Source organism: Dryobates pubescens, chromosome 21 (assembly GCF_014839835.1).
Source record: "Dryobates pubescens isolate bDryPub1 chromosome 21, bDryPub1.pri, whole genome shotgun sequence".
NCBI lineage: Eukaryota > Metazoa > Chordata > Aves > Piciformes > Picidae > Dryobates > Dryobates pubescens.
In genome coordinates, this window is record NC_071632.1 from 17,222,795 (window position 1) to 17,243,277 (window position 20,483).

The following is a 20,483-nucleotide window of genomic DNA, read 5'->3' on the forward strand; positions in this document are numbered from 1 at the left end:
CTGTTTAGGAAAGCAATCACAGAGCTGTCTTTCTGCTCAGAAATTAACTGCCAGGCTGTAGCACCTTGGGGGACGTGTTCAAGAAATGAGCACAGGCTCATAGGTTGGTTTTGCACTCTCTTGGTATGCCTTCAAGAGGGTGACAGTTCTTTGCAGGCTTGGGGATTAGACTGAGATCTAGCTCAGTCCCTCAAGATGAGGAGACCCTAGTTTCTCCACGAAGTTGCATTGTTTTGCATTTACCCTTTGCAAATCAATATATCCATTGGATAATCTAGGCAGGATTCATCTGATTCTGTCTAGACATCTGACAGCTTCTGTGTGTTGGCAGGAGAGAAGCTTGAATTGCTCTAATGGAGATCTTTATGCTGTAGATCTCTAGAGATAGGTGAGGTAAGTGCTGCCTTTGACACTTTTCAGGACAGTAATTGTCACAAAAAGCCGTGCTTGGGAGGGAGTTTAAAAAGCCTTTTCAGACAGGTGAAGCTGTAGTCATGATCTGAACAATGTCAATGTCTTTACTACGAGTTGAATGCCTAGGGAGCAGGTCTTGCTTTTGAGATCCTCTGGGGAGCAGCAGGCATGGCTGGTGGAGAGGATGGCTCAAGCTAGAGGTGTCAGATTTTTAGCCTGGCTTTTCTGTCTGTCTGTCTGGCAGCCAAGAGGGGCAATGCTATGACCAAAGATGGCTTCCTGATGTACCTGCTGTCTGATGATGGGAATATATTCAACTCTGCCCACCGCAAGGTTTACCAGGACATGACTCAACCTCTCAGTCACTACTTGGTGTCATCCTCACACAATACCTATCTTATGGAAGACCAGCTCACAGGTCCAAGCAGCACAGAAGCCTATATCAGGTATTGTATGTGTGTGTGTGTGTGTTTATGTCAGTGAGAGGTTGACCTCTTACAGAAAATACAGGGTGCATCTGTCCTGCTAGATGCAAGAGGTTCCACAAGCTAATTTCCCATCCCAAGACCAGGTAATGTGGAGTGGCCCATGTTCACAGCAGGTCTTTTCACAGCACTTTGACCTAGGTCTCTGCTGGGCCCCATATGGTGTCCACCTGACTGTAAGATGTGTAATCACTACATTTGGGAGTAGTTTAAAGTATCTGCAGTCATGTGGAGGCTGGACTGCAGCCCTCTAGCATAGAGTTTTCAAAGCATGATGCTAAGTGGGTAGGTTGCATTGCCCAGAGTATGGCATGAGGTGTGCAAGGAGCCTCCAAGGTGCAGAGATTTCTGGGATAGAGCTTCAGGGCTGTGTAGGGGCTGGAAGGAGCCAAAATGATGCATACTGTCATGATGTTTGTGCCCTGTATTGCCTTTGGGGAGTAACCCCTGGCATGGGCTACCCCTACAACCATGCTGGGGGTTATTTTGGAGAGGCCTTGTTGGAGTGGTCCAAAGACCAAAAGAACTAATGAAGCAGTGCAGGTGATCAGGAAACTTAGGTCTGGTTCTTCTTTAGCAGCTCAGATGCTCCCACAGCATTCCTGTGCAGAACATTAAGTGTTGCCTTACTTCTGACTTGAACAGCAACTGATGTCTCATGGCCAGATGTCTGCAGCTGGCCTTTTCAAACCTGCACAGCAGCCTTACATTATTTCTGCTCTGACCTGTACTCTTATCAAGAGAGACTGCTTCCTTATAAGCAGCCAATGACTGCAGTTCTGTCTTTGTTCATTACTTATCTGACTCTCAAGGAACAATGACTGTCTGGAGTCACCAGCTCAAAAGAGTAGAAAGTGAAAGGTGATTTTCAACAACTGTTTGGATTCCTCTTGCAGTATCTTAAGAGCACAGAGTTGTGTGTTGTTGTAAAAACACTTCTCTTGTAATTCTGGAACAGGCTGCCCAGAGAAGTTGTGGATGCCTTATCCCTGGAAGTGTTCAAGGCCAGGTTGGATGGAGCTTTGAGCACCCTGGTCTTGGTGGAAGATGTCCCTGCCCATGGCAGGGGGTCAGAACTAGATGGTCTTTCACATTCCTCCCAAGCTGAACTATTCTATGATTCTGTGATTCTCACTGCCACAAGTTAAAGGAGTTGTATTATCTGAGTTGTATAGGGAGTTACTGTAAAAGAGACAAAGCCACCTCCTAGACAGGTAAGTCTGCACAGGGGGAACCTACATTTGAAAGTAAATTCAAATGAAAATATGGCTATGTAGAGGTGGGAGTTTCAAGTGGAAATTCAGTCAGTAGATTCAGTTTGGGGAAATGGCCCTTAGCAGGCCCCCCAGCTGCTTAGAGTTCTCACAGCTCCCTCCCTGCCACCCCTGAGGATTCAGCTCTCTTGTCTCTCCAGATCTGGATTAAGAAATCACATCATCCAGGCTTTGCAGCTTGACTTCTAAGGCTGATTGTCTTACTGTCTTTTTTCCACTGTCTCCACCCTTGATTTTCTCTTCTCTTCTTTGGAAAAGATGTGGGGAACAGTCATGACTGTTCTTTCTCATCTGGCACTCACTATGTCTTCTTGTTTGGATAATTCTCATCTTGGACTTCCACTTCCTCCTTTCTCAGATCCCACTGTGCTTTCCTTGGTCAGCCTTGAGCTCTCTTTACTGACTGAGCTCTCCTGAACTCATCCTTTCTCCATCTGCTTTCCTGTTTTTCCAAGTTCCTCTTTTCTCCCTCGTTCCCTAAACTTCCTGCTAGCCTTCCCAGGCAATAACTCTGCCTGATGCACCTCCATTTCAGATGGAGCAGAAGACTTAGAACCCAACCAGGTCCCTTCTTTGTTTCCAGAGCCCTCACCAAAGGCTGCCGCTGTGTGGAACTGGATTGCTGGGATGGCCCTAACTCGGAGCCTGTCATTTATCATGGCTACACTCTCACCTCCAAGATCCTCTTCAGTGATGTCATTAAGGCCATCAAGAACTATGCATTCAAAGTAAGGATGAGGGACTATCTAAGATTTCTCATATTGCATAATCTGAGACTGATAGCAGGGCTCTGCCCTCCCAGCAGACAGTATAAGCAATGAAGACTTCACCCTAGCATTTCTCACGGGCACAAGATGTGTTCTTCTCTCTGGGCATCCATCTTCTGCTTTCTGCAGGGATCTGTTCCTGGGAGTTGCTGTACAGGCAGAGCAGCATCTGAGGATGAGTTTGAAACTGTACCAGCACAGCTGCATCCTGGACCCCACTGCAATATAAATGACAAATATCTTAAGCATAGCTGGGGGGAAACATGAGGAAGTCCATGGTTTGTGAGGCTCTGATGTCTCAGGGTCCATTCCTGATTTAGAGGAACCCATGTACATGTGTTTTGGAGGGACTGATGTAAAGGGCTGTTCCTTTTCTGCCTTGAAAGAAATAAGCAGGTCTGGAGCCTCGAACAACGGTGCAGGGCCAGCAGCCTCTAAAAGACCTTGGGCCATCCAGGCCCATTAGGCGGCTGCTATTTTCCTTCAGTGCACTTGAGTGCTAGTAACAAGTTTCCTTTGGGGCTACAAAGCAGTGACAATAACAATGCCATCAGCACACAAAATGACTAAGGGGACCAGACCAGGCCTATGCACTGATGGAGGAGGGATTCTTGTCACCCAAGGATTTGAGAGAACTTGGTGATTGCAAAGCTTTCCTTCCCAATCCTTCATCTAAGGTAGGAAGATGCTCTGACCTACAGCGCAATTAGGGAATGGAGGCATAGGGAGCTTCATCAAAGTGCCCTGACCAGTCTGTGGGAGGCATCCTGATGCAGCCTGGTGCCCTGTCCATTGAATCATCATCTCTGGAAGACATCAGCAGAGATCTGAGTAGCTAGAGTTAAATCTGTCCATTTTAAACAAATGCTCATTTTAGCAGAATACCAAACCATTTCCAGAGAAAGCAGCACTGGGATCTGTATCAGTTCCTGTAAACTGGTGAAATGGCACAATTCACTCACAATGGACCTTGGCTCTCTTGTTCCAGACCTCACCATACCCTGTCATTATCTCCCTGGAGAACCACTGCAGCGTGGACCAGCAGAAGGTCATGGCTCATCACATGACAACAATCCTTCAGGACATGCTCTTGGTTGCCCCACTTGATGGAAACAAATCCCACTTCCCCTCCCCAGAGGTAAGCAAGACTCCTCCAGCACCTTCTGCCTTCTAAAGGTGGGCAAGAAAAGAGGTCTGTCTTCTTGCTGGGTGCCCAGTAGTGAATGATATGCCTAAGAACTGGTAGGAACAGCCCTTGCTGGGGAACAGAGATTGTCTGTGGAGTAAGAATCAAAAGTGGCTAGAAGCAGCCTGTGCACATTAAGCACAGGATGACCTGTTGCCTAAGGTCTCAGAGGAGACATTTCTGCAAGGCTGAGGACATTCTTGATCCATTTACCAAGGGCAGGAAATGTCCTTCAGCCCATAAGGAGATTGCTTTTCTGGCTTGTCCCAGAGAAGCTGAATCCTGAGGGTCTGTCTTTTGTCTAGTCCCCACACCCCAAAGTCCTCTGAAGCACTGTTAGGTTGCTACACATGCAGGGGAGATTAGCCCCATGAGGAGTGACTACAAGATGTCTCTGTGGTTTTAATCCAGCAAGGATTTTAATCCTGCTTCATTTCATGGTAGGTGAGATATTTTGCCCTGTGCTGAGGGATGTAGCATATGCTCCCCTCCTCCTTTAATGCCTTTGGTGCTCTACTGTGGAGATCCAGATTTCTGATTAGGCAGTGGTGAGGGCTGTGATTGCTTGCCTCTCAAACTTCAAGAGGAAAACCAGCACAGGTAGCCTAAAACTGTGTCAAGCACCAAGTGTCCTCCCACTGAGAATGGCCTGGGGTAGCCACTGAGAATGAACTGGGATGGTGGAGATGGAGATGTCTGTGGAGGACAAGGGGATGCAGGAGGTTGCATAGAGATACCCATGTGAGTCCCATGGATCAGGGCAGCCATGAAGCTGGGAGCTGAGCTGGAACCCTGCAGGAAGAAGGAGATACAGAGCCCTCAACAGTGGACCTCCACTATAGAATCATTAGCTTTCAATGGAAAAAATGGAAATGGAATCATGATAAGACAGAAAGAAGGAAGGAAGGAAGGAAAGGAAGGAAGGAAGGAAGGAAAGAAAGAAGGAAGGAAAGAAAGAAAGAAAGAAAGAAAGAAAGAAAGAAAGAAAGAAAGAAAGAAAGAAAGAAAGAAAGAAAGAAAGAAAGAAAGAAAGAAAGAAAGAAAGAAAGAAAGAAAGAAAGAAAGAAAGAAAGAAAGAAAAAGAAAATTTCCAAACCAGAAGCCAAAATGAAACATTTTTCTGTTTCCACCCTTTGGATTTGTGTTTTCTTTCTTTCTTTTCTCTTAAGCACTTGGCAGAAACAGACTTCCATGTGGACAGCTGCAGTTGCCTTTCAATTGCATTTCTTTCCTAAAGAAATCATTTTCCAAAACTTGGATGAGCACAGCCAGAGCTGGAAGGAGTTTGTGGGTGGGATCAAGCTGGCAGTCACCAGGAGAAAAAGGAGAGGAAAATAATCCACCCAAAATATCTTCTTTATTTGTTCTCCCTCTCCCCTTTCCTCTGTTCCCTTCCTGACTTTCCCCTTTTGTTTGGGAGTGTCGTGCTTGGCTTGACGTGATCCCTAGCACAGAGGGAAGCTGCTCTGGATTGGTCCCTAGGCACCAATGCAATAAATTAGGATGAATCATAATTTTTCATGCTGCTGCTTCAGCAGGACCTTTGCACTGGCACAGTCAAGGTGCCTCCATTTAAGAATTGACTCTCTCAGGGTGATGATACAGCCAGAATGGAGGCAGGTCTCTGCAGGCCGTTACTGAGATGGAAAAATCAAAGTCTTGGATGTCATGTCCTGGCTTGCTATTTATCCTGGTGCAGGATCAGGAAAGCTGCTGATGGCTTTTCAAACACTGCCTTGTGACCAGGGGAATGATATGAAGAAAGGAAGGAGAAATACCAGGAAATGAAGTGTGTGATGTGTGTGTAAAAGGGAGTGAACCACAGCTTCCCAAAGATGTTTTTCCCATTCCTATGCTCATCTAATCTCCTGCTTTGATTGCCCAGATGGGCATGTGGCCCCAGTTGGAGCAAAACAGCCCAGATCTACCTTAGTGATGGATTTGGGTTGACATGGTCCATTGGAGGAACTGAATCATTTAGCTTAAAGGCAGAAAAAGTGCCAATGTAGCAAAACCTACCCTTTTTCCTCTAGTACTTTTCCTCTGCCTCTCTGCTGCTTGAAGTAGGAGAGTGCAAGGGCTGAAGTGCTGATTTTTTGTGTGTGGAAAGTACACTGAAGCTGAAACATTAAGGAAAACAACCAGAAACCTTTTGGATTTTCCACTTCCTTGTGAAGCTGACATGGGGAAGCCCAGGACTAGAAAAAGGGTGGGAGCTGCCTTTGGGAAGAGGGCTGAAAGGCTGTAAATAAAACCATGTGAAGCATTGCTGGAGATTGTGTTAGCAGGGCAGTGTCAGCAATCAAAGGAAGATCAACACAGTTGGGATTCATGCTAACGATTCGTACCACACCCCAGGGCAGGCATCTGATTTGTTAGGCTCCACTCAGGAACAGTGTTGGGTACACACAGCAGCTAAATGTCTCCCTCAAGCTGCCCTCTTTAGGTCTTAATAGTAAATTAAAGGTCAAAACTGGCATAAAAGCTGCAGGCATTGCCAGGGTTGAGGGAAGAGCTGATCCAGCCTCTGCTGCTGCTGGCTCTTTGCAGGCCCTTCTGCCTCAACCCTGATCTGTGCAGGGGTCTGCCAAGGACATATCCCTCTGTCCCTACATCCCAGCCAGATATGCTGCAAACCCCCAGCCCTGGAATGAGACTAAAAGACCTGCCAACAGTGCATGCAGTTATTCAACATACCAGGCATATCTGAAAACCCTCCAAGTCATTGTTCCTGGACTTCCTTGCTTACAGTGTCAGTGGCTTTGGGCTCAACTGTCTTGGGGGATGGCCATTAGGAACATGATTCCCCCTAGGTGAGAGGCCCATTGTAGTGGAAGGACTTTCTGCCATCTCACACTACCCCTGCTCCACCATCTGTCCCATCAGTCATATCCATTGCTATGTCCAATGCCCTCATTCAACATCACTTTGAGCCACACAGCTCAGGACACGCTGCCAACATAGCACTTGTGGGTTATGAGGGCTTAGCACAACTGATCTGAGCGGCAGGGGAGCTGACCTGCTCTGCCCTGTGCTCATAGAAAAGCAGCAAATGCCTCTGGATTTGGCTCAGCTAAGTCCAGACCATGTTCAGTCCCAGATCTCTTAAGTCAGCAGTGGACCCCAGGACCCATCTGCCCGGGAGGATTACTTCTGTACCATACACATTGCATGAGGGTGGTTTCAAGTCCTTCTACCTAGCTGCACATCTGTGTGTTTCTCCAATGTTAGTGCACCTTGTGTCAGTCTTGTCTGCAGGGCAGCTTCTTGGCTGAAATTCTTGAGGTGAGTTTCCCTTTGAAGCCTCCTTTGGTCATGTGTTCCCTTCCCTTTTCTTGATAATCTCTTTATCCTCTGGTGCCACTCGGTGCTAAACCCTGCAACACTGGGCTGAAAGACATACACAGATGGAGACATGATATCTGCTGGTGCCTCTGGTCTGCAACATCTTCCTAGGAACCTGAGGAGATATCTATCTTCATCCTGAGAGTGGGATGGAAAGTGGCAGTGCTCAGACCTTGTCTATCCACATACGTGAGCACTTAGGACTCCTTCTGAGAAACAGTTGATACAGTCAGGGGAGTTGAAGGTGTGGTCCACCTCCTCCTAAGTGTTTGTCTAAACAGACACAGAGAATCACACCCAGGGAGTGTTTCACTTTCTCTGTTGACTGTAAAGAAAGCGTTGAAGGCACAGAAAGTTTGATGGGGTGGATTGCTTTACGAATCTTCTACTGCAGATCGGGCTGGATGACCTTGGAGGTCTCTTCCAACCTGGTTGACTCTATGATTCTATGATGAAAACTGGAGTGCAGACCTTACCTTGGCTTTCAGGTTGCCAATAAAGGCAGGTTAAACACCTGTATATGGGCCTTTTAAAATTCTGCTCTTTACAGCTCTGCTGCTTCTGACAAAATCAGCAGGGATTTTGTTTGAGATGGTTGCCATATCCCAATTCACAGACTACCAAAGGAAGCAAAGGCATTTCATTTCTAGAGCTGAGCTTGCTCAGCATGCAGTAGAAAAGGCAGGAGAGTGGAGGAGCTGCATATGTGGAGAACTAAACCAATGTGATTTACAGGGGCACATAAGGAAGGGCAAGAGTTGCCTCTATTCCAGCAGCCACTCCATTCCATGGTCTCAGCAGAGTCCAATGTCCTTGTAGCCTTTCCTTTGGTTGTATTCAACCTTGGGCTTGCCACAGGCAGTTGGAAAAGCTTTATGATCTAGTTGGAGAATATTTATTGAGAGTTTCAGCTAATGCTTCTTGCTAAGACAAGAGATCTACTCAATGGAGCTGAACTGATGAGCTGAGTGTCTTTCACCTCAGGCTAGAAATACTTAATATCATCTGAAGGGGAACAAAAAAGTGATGGAACAAGTGCCTGTTTGTGCCTGTGTGTATCAGCTTATTAAAAACCTTGTTACAGAGGTAAGCACTGAAATTTAGGACTTTGCACCCATATTAAGTGAGGACAGTGTTAGGGATGGGCAGCTTTGGCAGGGTGGGTTCAGTGCAATGCTGCTCTACAACAGCACCTTCTGGAGGAAATGGAGATGACAAAGCTCATGCTTGGGGTGAATGTCACCTCTCATTGTGAACCCATAAGTTAATGCATCTTGTCTGGAGTTCTGTAGCACTGCTCTCCCTTGTGGGCATGATGGAAGTTACCTGCATAGGGGAATACTAAACCTCTGCAATGCCACAAGACTCTGGAGAAGAAATAAGTGACTGATGTAACTCTAAAAGGCCTGGCTGCAGCTGAGGAGCTGTTACATCCTTGCTGCTGCAGGGCAAGCCAGAACCTTTTCTAATCACCAACTGCTTTGTCCACTTTTCTTTGTGCAGCAATTGAAAGGGAAGATCCTGGTGAAAGGCAAGAAGCTTAGCAGGGAGGAGGACCCCACTGGAACAAATGGGAACAACAACCTGGAGGCTGAGGATGTCTCGGATGAAGATGAAGCAGCTGAAATGGAAGATGAATCTGTAAAGACTGAGATAGAGCAGAAGGGGAAGGTATGTAAAGAAGGAAAAAGAGAAGTAACTAAATTCTGAAAAGAGGCAAATTTGGAGAGACTGAAAGGCTATAGGAAAGATCTTTGCTTGTTGCAGACAGCTCTGAAGTCCTGCATGAGGAAATTCCATCTTTGATGTGTTCCCAGCTAAGACAATTTTCAGTCTGGTTTCAGCTCCTCAGCTGAGGCTAAGCAAGGGTAAATTGCTGAGATCACTGGAATGAAGGATTCTAGTCCTTGCTCAGCTTCAGAATTTCTGTCCCAAGTACAAGCAGAGACCTGGCAGAGCCAGCTAAGCATGAAGGGTGGCTTATTGCCTTAAAAGGAGGCTGAAGGACCCTGCAGCTGGCACAGATCATGTAGCATTTATGGAAGCAGTAGAAGGACACCTGCTCAGGCTGTCTCTGCCTGATTTCCAGACATCTATTTGTCATTTGCCCATCATGACTTTGTTTATAACTAGAGACTGGTGCTTCTCTAGTCACATTTGGGGACATACCTGCACCCTCACTGGACATGTTTTTCTGACCCAGAGGAGGGCAGGACAAGCTACAGATCTAGGGGGAATGAGGGTCTGGGTACCAAAGCAACTGGGATGATTATTTCTGGCAGGAAGAGGCTGGCCTTTACAGCAGTGCTTTGCTCTCTCATGCAAGGACATTCATTTTTCCACTCTGCAGGTCATTGTGGAGGCCAAATTCTTACAGACCAGGTTCATAGGTGGTATAAATACCTTCAGTCCCACCAATGGCAAAGCTGATTGACACTGCCTCTGAATCTGGTCTGATCTGTGCTTCCCCTTGCTGATTTGCTCACTCTTAGAGGGTCTTCTTTCTCTGAACTGTATAATTTGGAAGTCTGTCATTTTCTTTCTTTGCTGGCTGCTGGCTGTCACTTCACCCTTGCACCAATGAATGTGGCTGTGGAACAGGAGGCATTAAAGGGCTGTGAGAACTTGCCAGGTCAAGGGGAAAAGCCCAAGCTCTGTGGAGCCCAAAACATCCTTCCCTTCCCCTTATTGCCTGGCTTGCATGCTTGAGACCAGGGCAGTATGGAAAACTCATTGCTAAGGCTCTGCTGTAGAGTTTAGCAAGAGGAGACCACTGTTGATGCTGAAATACAAGTGATCATGCAGAGAGCAGCAGAATGGGTATCCCACCAACAAAGAGACAATCCATCTGGAGAACATAATGCAATGAGGGTGCTAGGACATCTGTTGTGTGAAATCCTCTCTTAGTTCACCGATATAAGCCAACTGAGTTGGTTGCTACTGTGGTTGTAGCCCTAATCACTCGGAAGCTGTGATAGTCTGAAATGTTCACATGGTAAATGTGAAATCCACAAATAAATGTGGATGGAGGGATGTCCCAGGTTAAATATTCTTGGTAGTAACACATGGGAAGTCAGTGATATCAGTAGACAGGCCAGGATGGGTCTTAGAGTGCAGTGATGCTCTAAGAGGAGGGCTTAGCACCGCTCCTGCAGAGCCAAGGACATAGAAAGGGCAGCCTCCTCCTTTCCCACCCTCTCTCCTCACAGTCCTGCCACTGGCTTTTGAGTATGATTGCAGAAAATCCCTACAAACCTTTTGTTCTGCTTCTAGAGTGACACCTTGAAGCTGGCCAAGGAATTGTCAGACACAGTTGTCTACTGCAAGAGTGTCCATTTCAATGGCTTTGAGGACCCCAGCCACCCTCGGCCCTTCCATGAGATGTCATCATTCACAGAGAGCAAAGCTCTGAAGCTGGCCCAGGAGTCTGGTATGTATGATCTGCCTTGACAAGGGGCCATCCTCTGTCCCTGGCTCTCATGAAGGGACAGTTAGTGGGGGTACTGGTTGATAGTAGGCTGAACATGACCCAGCAGTGTGCCCAGGTGGCCAAGAAGGCCAATGGCATCCTGGTCTGGATCAGGAACAGTGTGGCCAGCAGGAGCAGGGAAGTCATTCTGCCCTGTGCTCAGCACTGGTTAGGCCACACCATGAGTCCTGTGTCCAGTTCTGGGTCCCTCAGTTTAGGAAAGATGTTGAGTTGCTGGAGGGTGTCCAGAGAAGGGCAACAAAGCTGGGGAGGGGTCTGGAGCACAGCCCTGTGAGGGGAGGCTGAGGGAGCTGGGGTTGCTTAGCCTGGAGAAAAGGAGGCTCAGGGGAGACCTTCTTGCTCTCTACAACTACCTGAAGGGAGATTGTAGCCAGGTGGGGGTTGGTCTCTTCTCCCAGGCAACCAGAACCAGAACAAGAGGACACAGTCTCAAGCTGCGCCAGGGGAGGTTTAGGAAGAAGTTCTTCACAGAGAGAGTGATTGCCCATTGGAATGTGCTGCCCAGGGAGGTGGTGGAGTCACCATCACTGGAGGTGTTTAGGAAGAGCCTGGATGAGGCACTTGGTGCCATGGTTTAGTTGATTAGATGGTGTTGGGTGATAGGTTGGACTCGATGATCTCAAAGGTCTTTTCCAACCTGGTCTGGTCTATTCTATTCTATTCTATTCTATTCCATTCCATTCCATTCCATTCCATTCCATTCCATTCCATTCCATTCCATTCCATTCCATTCCATTCCATTCCATTCCATTCCATTCTAATGGTGGTTAAGGAAAGGATGCACCTGGTGCACCAGGAAAGGGCATCCTAAAAGATGTGGGTTATGATCTCTTTGGTCATGAATGTCACTGAGAAAGAGTGGGGAATAGCTTAATAGAGGCTGTCACCAAGCAGGGCATTTTATACAGACTCACAAGGAAGAGACACAGCACATAAAGCAGCAGCAGGAAGTGATGAAACTTGCCCCCATCACTGAAGGGGCCATTTTCTTCTTTTATTTGTTTGTTTGTTTGTTTATTTAATGCAGGAACTAGCTTTATTCATCACAACATCAGGCACCTGAGCCGGATCTACCCTGCGGGCTGGAGGACAGATTCTTCCAACTACAATCCTGTTGACCTGTGGAACGTTGGCTGCCAGATTGGTGAGTGACCTGGCTATGGAGGGGCTTCAGATGAGGCAGACCAGCTCTTCAGTGAATGCTCAGTGCCTTTTCAAAGATCACTCTCTGGCCCATCTCTAAACCATTAGGAGAGCCTTTCCTAAACAGCCCTGCAGTTTCACTGCAAGCAGAGTTACTGTTGTATAACAAAGGAGGAGGGAGACAGAAGTTGCAGTTCCTTACTGAGCAGTGTGCTGAAATCTCCGGCAGGGATAGAACTCAAACTCAGCTCTCCTGAGAAAATGCCCTCGAGTTGCACCAGGGAAGGTTTAGATTGGATATGAGGGGAAATTTTGTTACTGAAAGTGTGGTCAGGAGTGGGAACAGGCTGCCTGGAGAAGTGGTGGAGTCGCCATCCCTGGAGGTGTTCAAAAAACCAAGCAGAGATGGCACTTCCAGACATGGTTTAGTGAGCATGGTAGTGTTGAGTCTGTGGTTGGACTTGATGATCTTAAAGGCTTTTCCAACCTTCATGGAAGGGAGGTTGTAGACAGGTGGGGGTTGGTCTCTTCTCCCAGGCAACCAGCACCAGAACAAGAGGACACAGTCTCCAGCTGTGCCAGGGGTAGTTTAGGCTGGAGGTGAGGAGAAAGTTCTTCACAGAGAGAATTTTTAGGCATTGGAATGTGCTGCCCAGGGTGGTGGTGGAGTCACCATCCCTGGAGGTGTTCAAGAGGGGATTGCATGTGGCACTTGGAGCCATGGTTTAGTAGTCATGAGGTGTTGGGTGACAGGTTGGACTTGATGATCTTTGAGGTCTTTTCCAACCTTGTTGATTCTATGAGTCCTAGCACAAGGCTGCAAGCTGTGGCCTGAGCTGTTCCTTGTAGTCAGAGAATCATACTTACTCCCAGGGTGCTGAGGACCCTGATGGTTGATGTCTCAGAGCTTTGATGAAAGCAAGGGTCCCAGAGCTTAAGTGAATTATGTTGTAGCTCTCATCCAAGAAACCTGGTGCAGTGGTAAATGGGCAGGCTGGTGATGACATGCTGGGTGTTGGAGATGTCCTAGCTGAGCCTGTGTGGCCCAGCCAGACAAGAGAAGCTGCAGCTGCAGGGCTCCCTGACCTGTATCCATGTAGACCTGCATGGTCTGGTGTGTCTGGCAGCGTATGAACTCACTGGGTTCTGCAGCTCCCATGGGGTGCACAGGTAGCATCTCTTGACCTGTCTCCCCAGCACTGAGCCTGGACTCAGGTCCCTTGGGGTACACAGGCCAGACCTGACCTGAATGCAGTGTTTGGGCACCCAAAATGAGATTTTTCAGAATCCCTGAGTGCTTGCAGCTCCCAGTGAAACCAGTATACTGCAGCTATTAAAGTCTTGCTTGCAGATGAGAAAACAGGGGAGTGCTGTAAAATGCTTTTGGCCTTCAAGTATTACACAGTATGTTGGAGCAAGGACCAGGATAAATTGCTGTCTGTCCTAGAGCTGTCTTAGAAGTTGCTAGGGGTTAATATCAGCCTTTGGAAATCAGTGGAGTACTGAGGAGGTGCTGGAATCCTTGTGCCTTCCCTGTGTGGTATGAGTGAGGCTATTCAGAGCCTGCTTGCAGATATGACATCAATACTTTCAAAAGAGACACTGCCAAATTGGAAAGCATGCAGGAAATCTACCTGGTGTTAGGACACCAGCGAGGCTTGATCTATTTTGGGCAGGAGACAACAGAGAGTTTGATCACTGCTTCTATAGTCCTACATGAGGAGACAGGCCTCTAACCAACAGAGGCATCAATGCCCCTCAGGATGGCAAAATGAAAATAGGCATATCTGGGCTGGAAAGGAGGTTTTATAATGAGGCTAAGTAGCCAGAGAAGCAATCTGAGGATTTTGCTGGCTTCACTGCAGGAGATAACTCCTCGAGCATAGAAGTGAATAGGTTTGTCTAAAAGATGCAGTTGCTCAACCAGGTGACATAAATTCAGTGTGGGACACTTTTTGATCCTGCCTTTGGAAGGCAGGAAGACAAATGAGATGGCTCCTCCTGTATTACCTTGGAATGCAAGAAACCCTCAGGGGGAGCTGGCTGTGAGGGTCAGAGTTTATCACTGCTCTTTGGAGAAGGGCAAAGCCAATGCTTGATGTCCACGACGTGCAATCTGGTGTGAACGGGATGAGGATGAAAATATCCCCATCAAACTGCCTGAAAGTGATTGGATGTGTTTGTTTGTGTTGCAGTTGCACTAAACTTCCAGACAGCAGGCACAGAGATGGATGTGTACCAGGGTCGGTTCCAGGACAATGGGTTTTCTGGGTATGTCTTAAAGCCGGAATTCCTCCGGGATGAGCAAACCAAATTCAATCCAAAATCCATCACAGAAGGAACATGGGGGACAAAGAAGAAGCTTCTGCTTAAAGTAAGAATAGAAGTTGGAAAATGTCTCAGTGGCAGCCACATTTGGGGGAGGGTGTTTAGGTTGTACCTGTACCCTTTGCCAGGTCCCAGATGGGCAGTGTTATCCTCACCCTACTGCTGGGGGCTCTGTTTCAGTCCTGCATGGGCTCTCGTCCTTCAGGGACTTACACTCTTAATGTTCAGCAGGAGGAGAGGTTAGTGACAACATTCACTGTCTTTACAGGCAGATGTGAAGTCAACAGACACCACTGTTGTTTCCAAGATCATCTGATCACTGTGGGGACAGTTAGAAAAGTTGTCTGTCCCCCAGCCAAGCTGGAACAATGTTCATTAGGTGCTTTGGCTCATGGCAACTCCCTCTGAAGGATGTCCCAGCACTGGTTCTGAAAGACCAGCACCAGCTTGTCACAGCAGGTCCAACTCTCCTGGGAAGGAGAGGGAAGTTTGTCAGGGAGCTCTCTTTCCTAATGATGTCCTGACCCCTTTCTCTGTTTCCTTCACAGATCATCTCTGGTCAGCAGCTGCCCAAGGTGAACAAAAGCAAAAACTCCATCGTTGATCCCAAAGTAACGATAGAGATCCATGGTGTCCAGCAGGATAACAACAAGAAGCAGACCAAAGTCATTGAAAACAATGGTAAGGAGTTTTCTTCCATGCTGTGCTCCTGTGGGCCAGTAATTCTTCATCTTCAGTAGCAGAATTGTTGCCAAGACTGATGCCTTGTGGCCAGACCTGCCTGGATGCACCCAAGCCTGCCCACATCAAGCAGATACATGAGGTGCTGTGGGCCTCGTGGCTATATACTGCTGCTGGCAGCAGGCTTTTTTTCCTCTCTTCTTTCTCTAAGATGTTTGGAGACAGAAATTCCCTGCAAAGCAACATCAGCTAGTTTTGAGACTGGCTGCCAAATTTGAAGAGCTAAAGCTTTGGAAGCGCTCATGCAGTTGGACTTGACCTGGGTCCTCACCAAGATCTTGTGAGGCTGATTTTATTCACAAACTCATGAAAGATTGAGATTGCAAGGGACTTCAGAAGGGTTTGTTCCAGCCCCTGACCAAAGGAGAGCCATCCTCAGGGTATTGCCCAGGTGAATTCTGAATATCTCAGAAGATGGAGATTCCCCAGACTCTCTGGGCTCTCTGATGTGATGCAGTCTTTGACTGATCTCATGATAAAATAAGAGATCCTATTCTTAACAAGAAATCCCCCTGGTGCACTTTGTGCCCATTATGCATCAAGCTTTGGCTGTAAGGAGACCCTGGCTCTGTCTTCTCTCTAGGGAGATAGTGGCAATAATAACCTCCTTAACCTTCTCCAGGTTGAATTACTTGACCTGTCTCAGCCTTTTCTCACATGTACCAAGGTCTGTGCAAAGGGAGAACATTTCCTATAGCCTTGAGCCTCATCACAAGGCAGGGACACTGCACCTGCTCATCCTCTTAGCCAAAAGGGCATTGATGCTAAATTAATGACCCATCACAGTTACAGGCCAAGTGTAAAGCCATAAGCCCTTGTCTGCAAAGAGCTGGGCTCAAGCCTCAGAGATCTCACAGACATTCCACCTCCCCATGGACTATTTCTCACTGGTCAAACCCAGCTGTGATTTTCCTCCATGCAGTGTGGGTCTGAATATTGTGGCCATCTGAGTTGGCAGAGGGCAAGTTCAGCCCTCTCTCCTGTGGGAGTAACAAGGGAGTAAGAGCCAAGTGCTGGAAAGTCAAGGCATATTTTCCTCCCTACTAACAACATTTCCCTTTTCCTCTTTCCTGCCTGAGTAAACCTGGCCTGGCTCCTAAAGCTCGCAGCCATTTCCGTCACCTACGGTAAATAGGGTTTTTTAAGTCTGGAGTGAAAGCTGTGTAGGGAACATTTCACCAGGCCTATTCCTCAGGGCTGCTCAGCACACCCAGCCCCACAGCCAGGCCTTGTCTGTCTGGAGTGATACTGGAGGGAGTGTTGGCCAGTGAAAAGTGAATCAAACCACAAACCCATCAGGGTTGGAAAGGGGCAGCTGAAGAGAGGGGGTTGCATTTCCTGGGCTCAGGTTTCAGATATGTGACCACACTTCAGCATCTTACTTCATTTCATCTTCTATGGTTGGACTCAATGATCTCCAGGATCTTTTCCAGCCTAAATGATTCTATGATCCTTTGTTGGTGGGACTGAAGCAGGGGCTGTGGGCAAAGACCAGGTCACAGCAGTGCAGCTGTAGAGCTCAAGAGGTTGTGGGAACCTGTTGTGGGAACCTGCTGGCTCAGCAGCTCTGAGCATCTCACTGTGGTTCAGAGATGGACTGAAAATCCCCTGCAGATGTCAGTACAGGGAAACTACTGTCCTAGGGCTGATGACATTCCCTTATCTTGATTTCTGCTCCCAGAAGATCAGCAACACTGGGGTTTTTCTCCCTGAAGGATGAAAGGAGTCAGGAGCAGATGTGTGTTACCTGAACAGTCCAGCTGCTTTAATCCTGTGAAAGGCCAAATAAAGTGCACCAGGCCAGCACAGGTATTGTCCCATGGCACTGTCCACATGCCCATCTCAGCACCTTCAGGGCCAGCTGAAAAATCCCTGCCTCCCACCAAACTGTCTGCAGACCCTCTATGACCACCAGTCTCGAGCTGAGGTTTTGCTGTCCTTCTGCTTGGCACAGGCTGGGCTGACAGCAGTAGTGGTTCAGACAGGATGTCCTCTCCTGTTTCTTTCTGGGGTGTGGTTTATTGAACTACAGGGAGCACCCCCTATGACCTGCAGGGAGAGAGCACTGAGCTTGCTGGGGTTGGTTTGCTTTGTGAGTCTGGTCCACAAGATCCTTATGCATAGGAGCAGTGGGGCTAGTTCAGCTGTCTCAGACTCTGCCCTCTTACAGGGAGGCACAAATGATTTTGTCCACATACTTAATGATCTTTTTGTAACCAGACTCTTCTCATTAACCTTTCTTGCAGACAGGGAAACTAAGGCACAGAGTGGTGACAGATAGGTGCACCTCAAGCACTGAGCAAGGCTAGAAGGTCACAGCACAAAGGCACAGCTCTTATCTCTGCTTTCCCCTGGTTCAGGGCTGTGAAAATCTGCAGCTGGTCCAATGGTAACCAAAGATGTCCACAAATCAGTCAGCAAGAGCTTGTGGAGCAGAGCTGACTTCACCTTCCTCCTGCTCCTTGCTCCCTTCTGGGGCCATGGTGCTGAGGTCTACAGTAAGCTGCTTAAGCTAAAGGATTTATTGATACCAGGTAGCAAACTTGTGTGAGAGCTGGGAACAGTGGTTTTGGCACCTCCTGAGACCTTTGTCCTGGATCAGATTAGGTTGGCAGTTAGGCAAAGGCTCCACCCATTTGCAAGTGTCTCCAACCTCACCTGCCAAGATCTCTGACCTCCATCCTAGCTTGTGTGCATATCTCGCCTCCTTCCTTGTTTGTAGGCAAGTCTGACCTCCATCTTTGTCTGTGTTGCCCAGGCTTTAACCCAAAATGGGATGAAGAGTTTACATTTGACATAGAGATGCCTGCACTTGCCCTGGTCCGCTTCGTGGTGGAAGACTTCGACATGTCAACCAAGAACGACTTCATTGGGCAGTACACTCTTCCCTTCACTAGTCTGAAGCAAGGTAAGGCCCCACTCCCTATTTCTCAGAACCACTGAGGCCTTTGGGAAGCTCCAGACCCATCACACCTTGGGTCAGAACAGGTTATCTCTCTGGGGTATAGGCAAGATGATAAATGGTTTATTAGGCAGCTGTTAACACTGCCTCAGGGGAAGGGAACTCCTTGTCACCAGTGGCCTTGGGCATGATATGTTCCCCACACTCAAAGCCACACCTCTCAGAGCTGTTCTGTGGGGCACTGGGAGCAAAATGCTCTGAGGCAGGGCGATGTTTCTGCAGGGTTTTGGCAAATGTTAGCAAATACTTTCCCAAGTGGACTGGAGGCCACATTCCCTCTGTGTCTTTGCTTCCAGGTTACCGCCACATCCACCTCCTAACCAAGAACGGAGACCCATACTCCTCCTCCACCCTCTTTGTGTACGTCAGTATCCAGGACTATGAGTAGCAGCTCAGCTCTTTCAGGACACAGTGAACCTCGTTACAGACCTAGAAGGAATTCAGCCTGCACCATCTGCCCATGTCAGGGTCCCCTCAAGTCCCCAGTGCTTCCTCTGGAGCAGCAGAGGGCACTCCACAGGACCCCTGAGGTGAAAGAGCTGTCCTTGACCTTCTCCATTCTGCTGGAAACACACTACTAATGCTGCTGTTGAGGTTAATCCTTTTGTACCTGTTTGACCAATCCAGCTGTGGTTCTAGTTCACTCTATGCAGTGTGATTTTGTTACTTTCCTTTCCAATTTTGCTTTTAGCAAGGGGCCAGGGACTCCTTTTTTTGTAAACTAAAGTACAGCTCATGGGTTGGGTTTGGTCAGCCGGCTGCATGAAACACCCAACATCTGTGCAAGGAAAGAGGCCACCCCACCACCGAGATCAGTGGCCAGATGCCAGGTTAACTTCTTGGGACTTCAGATGTCAGCCATATGGAGTCTTGAAGGGGGACAGAGCTCTCCTCTTTTCTGTTGCAGATTAAAAAAGCAGGCTGCACTGCCGAGGCTGTTATGTAACTCGCCCTGCCTTTTGTATTGTCATAAAGAAGACATGAACACTACCCTGCCTTGCACCTGGCTCTCAGCCAGCTCGCTTTGCATTCAAAGCCTGCCTCTCTCTCACCCTGTGAAGGAGAAAGAAGCTGCTGAAAGGCAGCTTTCCCTCTAGCCCCAAGTGAAACCCACTCAAAGGCGCCTCAGAGGCCACCTCTTGCCCCGCGAGAGCCGAAAATAGGCTCGGTTGACAGCAGGGCTTTGGGGTTGAAACTTTTCTTGGGTGTTTGTGTTTTTATAAGGGAAAAAAAGGGGGTTTTTTAATTAAAAGTCATTTTTGAAGGCAGAGGGAGTGGCAGCAGAAACCATTGTAAATGTCAGCCTGATCCCAGGTGCACTGCAGAGGTACCAGCACACAGTATTTATGGCAACGAGTGGTGGGGGTTTTTTGCCCCTCCAAGTACAACTGCAGAGTTAAGGGAATGTTGTTGAAATAAAATTATATATATATATATATATAGAAGTGCCAATTATCTTACTAACAATTTGTGAGACTATTAAAAAACAACCCAAACAATCTGGAAAAGGAGTCCAGCTGCTTGTCACTGTTTGGCTCTTCTAAGTCTTGCTCAAGCGCAGCAGACGTGAAGGTGAAGACAGCACTGCCCGGTTTCTTCAAGCTCCCACTGCTTCCAGGGTTTTTCATGCCTGGTGGGGGAGAGGATGGGCTGCTACCAAAGATGTTAATGTCCCTTGAAACACATTCCAGTCCACTCACTCCTCCACCTGTTTTTTGAGTCCAAGAATAGCTTGCATTGAGCGATCCTTTGGTCCGGCTGCAAAGCTGTGTTTCATGTTGTGCTGTGGTAATCCTTGCTGGACACCTTGGGTTTTCCCTCTTCACTACAGTGTTGTGTGATGTTGTTAAAAGAGTTTCAGATTAAATGTGAATCCTATCCACAACTCAAAGGCTTATATTGACTTGAAAAAAACGGTGGTTGGAAGAGATCAAGAGTGGCAGAGGCCACTGAGGTAGCAGAGGGGGTCCTGCAGTCTCTCTCAGCTCACCTCTGGGATGGGGAATATTGTATCAGGAGACACATTTGAAAGCCAAGGCTGCCCTTGACATCCAGCTCAGGAGCATCCATGACTTAGAGACAGCCCAAATACACTCCCTGCTCACAGGATGCTTCAAGCATTTTGTTTTGAAGAGCCATGGGGTAAAAAGCATGAGCGAAAGCCACCAAGAAATGCCCTGTAACACTAGGGGGCTTGCACCACGTGGCATTCCTGCCTCCCTCACTTGTGTCAGCATCAGCTCTGGTAAGGCAAGTTGGATCCACCCCACTGAGCTGAGAACAAATTATTTGTGGTTCTGGTGTTGCAGGATTCCAGTTGGATTATTGAGCTAAACCAGCCCTCACCT

At 47.8% G+C, this 20,483-nt stretch overlaps 1 protein-coding gene across 2 annotated transcripts in view; it reads left to right on the top strand.

Annotated features, from left to right (window-relative positions):
- Window positions 1-19,053, top strand: part of PLCD1 (phospholipase C delta 1) — a 57,804-nt gene extending 38,751 nt beyond the window's left edge. For both annotated transcript variants that reach the window (XM_009899122.2, XM_054171370.1), the window contains exons 6-15: window positions 659-860; window positions 2,757-2,901; window positions 3,929-4,078; window positions 8,975-9,142; window positions 10,745-10,901; window positions 11,989-12,105; window positions 14,300-14,478; window positions 14,981-15,113; window positions 17,932-18,081; window positions 18,432-19,053. In XM_009899122.2, coding sequence (XP_009897424.1) covers window positions 659-860; window positions 2,757-2,901; window positions 3,929-4,078; window positions 8,975-9,142; window positions 10,745-10,901; window positions 11,989-12,105; window positions 14,300-14,478; window positions 14,981-15,113; window positions 17,932-18,081; window positions 18,432-18,523 — 1,493 coding nt within the window. In that variant the 3' untranslated portion in view covers window positions 18,524-19,053. The remainder of the gene's footprint in view (window positions 1-658; window positions 861-2,756; window positions 2,902-3,928; window positions 4,079-8,974; window positions 9,143-10,744; window positions 10,902-11,988; window positions 12,106-14,299; window positions 14,479-14,980; window positions 15,114-17,931; window positions 18,082-18,431) is intronic.
- Window positions 19,054-20,483: the final 1,430 nt, after the last annotated feature.